Source organism: Pollicipes pollicipes, unplaced genomic scaffold, assembly GCF_011947565.3.
Source record: "Pollicipes pollicipes isolate AB1234 unplaced genomic scaffold, Ppol_2.1 Scaffold_2555;HRSCAF=2994_pilon_pilon_pilon, whole genome shotgun sequence".
Lineage (NCBI taxonomy): Eukaryota > Metazoa > Arthropoda > Thecostraca > Pollicipedomorpha > Pollicipedidae > Pollicipes > Pollicipes pollicipes.
The window spans coordinates 5000909-5006933 of record NW_023596136.1 but is presented as its reverse complement, the minus strand read 5'-3'; the positions used below and the strand labels follow the sequence as shown (position 1 = coordinate 5006933).

The window sequence follows — 6025 nt, the reverse complement described above, 5'->3', positions numbered from 1 at the left end:
GTGAGCTAACTTTAGTCACATGTTGCAGACATACCTCTGTGTGCCCCATAACTCAGTCTGTTACTGCGCCTTTCTCCCAACCTAACCATGGATGGGCAGATAGATTCAAGCCACCTCTTCCCAAAAAATTCGCAGACCGCGTTGAGGATGGGGATGAGAAGGGGAAAATGCATAAGCCTGCCTCTTAAATATTTAATAACACGTTTCAATAAAATCTGAGGAATGGAACCCCAGATGACCAGAAAACTGTGCTGAGGAACGCACCCCCTCCCACTGTGCCTCACAAACTCACCTCACCACGCGTCGCGGCGCCGACGACGACACACTAGAGCATGCACAATACAGTCGTGAATCCGGTGAACTCGACGAGTGCCGCATATCGATCACTCGCGTCATATATGTCTTTTACTTTTTTAGAGGAGCTGGTTTCTTGTGGGAGTAAGAGACCAACTTAATATTTTGAATTTGTCATATTCAGCTGTAATAAGTATTCATTGATGCACCTTTGTCATCTAGCAACTCAAGTTCAGTCATATGAAATAGTAATTCATTTATGTATTCATTTTTGTTATTCATTCAGGCAGCTATATCTTTACCTTCTTTCCTTTCCTTGCTAGCAATGCTGCAAGTTTTACATTTATGACACCTTTGTTTCGCTCTTTCCATTCCATGCTATATGCTGAAACTGTCGCTCGGCTTTACACCCACGGCTTTATTGGACGGTACTATGCGGTGTTAATTGGTATTCTGCGGAAGAAGTACGTACTGTGGACAGCTCAAAACAATTTTATGTGAAATTTCAGTTTTACAAGGGATTTGCGAGCTGGTAAGAACATAAGATGAGATGATTTGCTGTATTTCCTGTTTGTTTTCCTGTAGTTCAAAGGTATGAGGGGCATGCGTGTTGTTTTTGACTTGTTGCTTACTGTCTGTGGACTGAGGACTAAGTGTTGGAGTGGTGACATATGCTTTTGGACACTGCCTGCACTGGTCATTCATATGGTACCCGAAAATGTTTGAGGGTGGAGGACACCATAAGAGTCAAGTTTTCTATATGACGGTGATCCATTACAGCATGGCCATATAGCACAAAACTGCAACTACACACCCACCTATGCTCAAATCACAAGGCGAATTTAATGAGCCAGAAATGGGTGGGCTTAGATTTTATTTTATAGGGTTGGATGGAATGTGCGTGCATAATGTGTGTGATCTGTGCATCAGGGTTCTTCCACCATTTATATTAATAAATTCTGACATTTCTTGTGACCAGCTGGACACAAGGAAAGGCCATATTCATGCCAGGGGCTCATGGTGTTAAACACAAAGCTTTGGGCTGGCAAGGGCCTTTGGGCCAGGCCAGGTCCCATTCCTGAAGAGGGCTGTGGACTGGGGGTCCCCCGAGTGTGGGATTTGGTTCCAACCTTTTGATTGGGTGACCTGGGATCAGCACCCACTGAAGTGTTTTTGCAAACCCTTACCCCACCATCCCATCACAAAATTCCTTGTCAATTATGTATTTTGTTAAAATTGCAGCAGAATTTCAGAGTACTGCAATGCTCAGCATGTTCCTCTGTCCTCTTGTTGCACCTGAACTTAATTACTGGGGTGACCACTGGCTGCAGTCAGAATGCTAGTGTCCTAACCAGCTGAGCTATTGCCATGGGTACTGCTGAATGAATGGAAACCAGCTGAGCTATGGGGATGGACAATGGAACACATTACAATGCAAGGAGATACAATAATTGGCTGCTAAAAGGTTTTTGCTGGAATGATTATTCAGACTCTCGTCCTCGCTTGCTGTGATAGCATCTGCACAATGTTTTGGTCCATCGATGATATTGCCTTCACCGGTGTTACTGTGTTGTGATAACGTCTTGATGTTGTTTTGTTTCTTAAGCATGTATGTGTCTCAGCAGGGTTTTTTCCTCCTTGACATTGCTGGCATTGAGACCAGTTTCTTCTGAGTATGAGTCCAGTACTCTATCAACTGAGCTAACCACGACGGACCCAGTTGTTGGAGCACTGGATGTGTAATCATGAGTGAATACCAGCTTGAATCACAGAAATTCCATGGATAAAAATTTGGTTGTCCATGTTACATAAATGAAAGATAAACACCATTGCTTCCTTCTCATGACTCAGTTAACAATGGCCAGAAAATATTGTCCAAAACATCCAAACATTTCTTCCATCCATGATATTAGAATCAATGAGGAACGGGTCAAGATTCAGCAAGGGACCCGGCGTCGACCGGGTGTCAACTGATCTGGTCAGAGCGCCTGCTCTGTCTGGAAGGGAACCCATGTATGCTGTGCTCCTCAGAGGGCCTCCAGATTGACCTGGGGGCTCGGGCCGTTGAGTCGACAGCACGGTTGCTGGAAGTACCCCAGGCTGGAACTGAAAAGCCCTTAAGCCCCTGAATATGAAAGTGATGTGGTCCCCTAGTGTTCTGTCCACAGGGACCCCTGCCTGGGATAGGTAAGAGGCCTCCCTAATGTGCAATCCACAAAGTACCTTACTGGATGTGCCCCTTGATATGACAAGATAAAACAAGAAAGAGGAGAATTTTAAACATTGAAATAAAGTGTGGTGAACCAGTAATGTCTTTCAGGAGTCTTTTCATTAGAGTCTTCTTTCCCTCCCCATACAAGACTGGCTGGGCCCCTGTCACGCAGCACAGCAAGATGAAACACAACTTTTCCCAACGTAAGGGTGGGGTCAGTGCTATCGCCATTCCTCGGCCGCTACCGCTGCTTTTGCGCGAACACGTGTGAAGTCTTACATGCTTGTGAGCATGACCATCAGTGGCTGTATCGGCCTTGGACGGTTGCCAGAGACGACCGACCCTGTTCCAGGCTGGCGTCATGACGTCGCTATGGCGGGCTGTGACCTGCAGTGCTGCCAGGTCCTGGCCGTGCCAAGCGCAGCCAAGATCACTGTGCACTTCGCCACTGGTGCATGTCAAGAAAAGTAAGTGGCGTAGTTTGATGCATCTTCACGAGTCAGTGACTAGGTAACAAGGTTATATAAAAATATATATGATCGAATTATGGCGTGAGATGTCACGGGGATTCCGTGTTCGTTTTTTGGCCTCCGCATGCGTGGTGTTTATTGTCGTCATTGCAGGTGGCCAGTTGTCTGCATGGTGGAGAGTGATGCTGAACCTGTACCGCGCGTTGTTTGTATGAGTGGCAAGGGTTTCTGTGTCCCTTGCCTGCCCCCAGGCGAGTGCGTGAACGCGGTACTGGTCCCCATTTGTTCCCCCAGCGGCCTCTACAGAGGAAGATGACTCTGACCTGTCTTTTCCACAGTCGTCTGCGCGGAGGAGGACGGCAATCTGACGATAGAGGGGCGGATCGAGCCGTCGCCCAGGGAAGGCCGTGTCGTTAGTGCCCACGCAGGCATGTGCACCTGTTCTCTCTGTCAGCTCAACCTCAACATCAAGCACACAGTGAGTGGGTGGCGTTGAGCTGCGCTATTGCTCGGAGGGGGGGGGGGGGCGAAGGCCATCGGTTTCTCGCCCCCTCCCCTTCCCACCTCCATGTTCCCATAGCTGTGCGAACTAGCAGGCAACTTTGACAGCGGACGGATTAAGCTGATCATGGTGTAGTGTATGTTCTCAGTGACAAAGCCTTGATGTGTGGTACTGTACTGCATCGCACATGGAGCCCGTTTTCAGAATGCCTATGTCAGAAGCCCCGTATCGGAAATATTTATTTTGAACAACCTGTTAAAGCCATTTTCAGAGGAACTGCACTTAAAGGACCAGATTTCAAACTTTATGTTTTCAGAACACTTAGTTTGAAAAGCTTCCCGAAGTCTGTTTCAGAAAGAATTTGTTTGGCAGCCCACTTTTTACAAAGCCTTGTTTCCAAAAGGCACATTTTCAGAAGGCATGTTGAGACGCCTACCTTCCATAGCCCATGTTCAGGAGGCGCGCCTGTGTAACGTCTTCTGAGCCGTGTGTGATGAGCACGTGGCCGCGCGCAGGACGTGCTGATCCTGAGCCAGTTCCTGCGCTCCGACGGCTGCATGATGCCACGGCGCGTGACCGGAGTCTGCCGACTGCAGCAGCGGCGCGTCCAGCAGCTGGTAGCCATGGCGCAGAAGGCAGGTGAGGCCGCTGGCGCAGATGGCAGGGGAGGCCGCTGGCGCAGGTGGCAGGTGAGGCCGCTGGCGCAGATGGCAGGGGAGGCCGCTGGTGCAGATGGCAGGTAAGACAATTGAAGGCCTTGGCATAGAGGGCAGGTGAGGCCACTGGTGGCCATGGCGCAGAAGGCAGGTAAGGCCGCTGGCGGCCATGGCGCAGAAGGCGGGTGAGGCCACTGGTGGCCATGGCACAGAAGGCGGGTGGGGCCACTGGTGGCCATGACGCAGAAGGCGGGTGAGGCCACTGGTGGCCATGGCGCAGAAGGCAGGTGAGGCCACTGGTGGCCATGGCGCAGAAGGCGGGCGAGGCCACTGGTGGCCATGACGCAGAAGGCGGATGAGGCCACTGGTGGCCATGGCGCAGAAGGCGGGCGAGGCCACTGGTGACCATGGCGCAGAAGGCGGGTGAGGCCACTGGTGGCCATGGCACAGAAGGCGGGTGAGGCCACTGGTGGCCATGACGCAGAAGGCGGGTGAGGCCACTGGTGGCCATGACGCAGAAGGCAGGCGAGGCCACTGGTGACCATGGCGCAGAAGGCAGGCGAGGCCACTGGTGACCATGGCGCAGAAGGCAGGCGAGGCCACTGGCGACCCAGAGGCGCAGGCGCAGCGGCTACAGCGACCGGCTGGGACGCTGACGGCGTCGCCTTGCGGGGCGGCCCGCTTGTGCAAGTGACATCCAAATGAAATGGCTGCGTAATACCTTCAAGACAGGTCATTTGACGCGAGACGAGCCACAAAACGACAGCTGTATTGGAGTTTTGCAAATGTTGCAAACCAGTCGTGCCATTATTTGTGTTTATCGCGATTTTCTGACAGGTGAGAGCGCTGGCTAGTTGAGGCTGGTGACGAGTTGACTTATCGTCATACGTGTGGGGTAATGAGATATTGCTTGGATGGCTCACAATGTGGCTCATAAATGCATTAATGAAGGATGCTTGAATGCACAAATTTGTGATGTATGAATGAAAAGTATTCACGAACAACATGACCTTAGGGAATTGACTGCGAAGACGCTACTTTGAAAAGAGCGTCACCGTGGCGTCGTGTTTGTTCCCGCAAGTTGAAATGAGCTTGTGATCTTTGTGTCCCCCAACGTTCGACAACTCGGGGCGGTGCCCGCGTGGGGTGTGCCGCCTGGCAGCAGTTGTTGGCCACCCGCAGGTCTGATGCCCAACCTGGCGCCGGCCTGGAGCAAGCGCGACCCCAAGCTGCGCTACGGCTACAGGAAATTTAACAAGTACTTCGACGAGTCGACCATCCGGGACGTGCGGCCGTTCGCCAACCTGGAGGCGCGGGGCGGGCCGCCGAGCGTGCAGTGACGCGGCGCGGCGCGGTGCGGCAGTGCGTGAGAGGAGTGTGGTGACGTGGTGGTGAGCCTGTACACAATACACGGGGTGCTTGTGGCCCGGACAGTGCCGAGACGTGTGGAGCGCCGGCCCGAGACGTGGCGTTCAGGCCCGGCATCCCATCGCAAGTCAAAGGCCCGGAAACTAGAACGATTCATCAAAAAGCTCGTCAATGCTGAGTCAGCAGTTAGTTTTAATCAAACATGCATCAAAGAAAGGATTCTGCCAAAATATTCCAACACAAAGCGACATGACCAGGCAGTTAAGAAAGAGGGTTTTACCAAAAGGTATAGAGAACGACTTGTGAATCACCGACTGCAGCAAAAGAAGACGGCCTGTGAAATCCTGAAGAGAAAGAGAAAAGTTTTAGAGCAAGAGCTACAGATATGTTGCCCTGAACATGAACTAAAACAAAAAGTATTTGACGGACTCGACGTGACTAAATGTGATGCTAGACGTCTTACTAGAAACAGAATCTTGAAAAACTCTCAAGGCTCCATGGCGGACATATAGTATTACCGGAA

The 6025-nt window shown here is 51.1% G+C and overlaps 1 protein-coding gene across 1 annotated transcript; it reads left to right on the top strand.

Annotated features, from left to right (window-relative positions):
- The first annotated feature begins 523 nt into the window (after positions 1 to 523).
- Positions 524 to 5570, top strand: mRpS18A (mitochondrial ribosomal protein S18A). The gene is made up of 5 exons (XM_037228931.1): positions 524 to 826; positions 2859 to 2973; positions 3315 to 3454; positions 3994 to 4117; positions 5317 to 5570. Exons 2-5 carry the CDS (start codon positions 2868 to 2870, stop codon positions 5472 to 5474), a joined length of 528 nt encoding a protein of 175 aa, XP_037084826.1. The 5' UTR covers positions 524 to 826; positions 2859 to 2867; the 3' UTR covers positions 5475 to 5570.
- Positions 5571 to 6025: the final 455 nt, after the last annotated feature.

Excerpts from the sequence above, each read along its gene's own strand:
- mRpS18A (XM_037228931.1), top strand. The coding sequence starts at position 2,868 with ATGACGTCGCTATGGCGGGCTGTGACCTGCAGTGCTGCCAGGTCCTGG. Across the intron at positions 2,974-3,314 it reads ACTGGTGCATGTCAAGAAAA|TCGTCTGCGCGGAGGAGGAC; the intron begins GTAAGTGGCGTA and ends TCTTTTCCACAG. Across the intron at positions 4,118-5,316 it reads AGCCATGGCGCAGAAGGCAG|GTCTGATGCCCAACCTGGCG; the intron begins GTGAGGCCGCTG and ends GGCCACCCGCAG.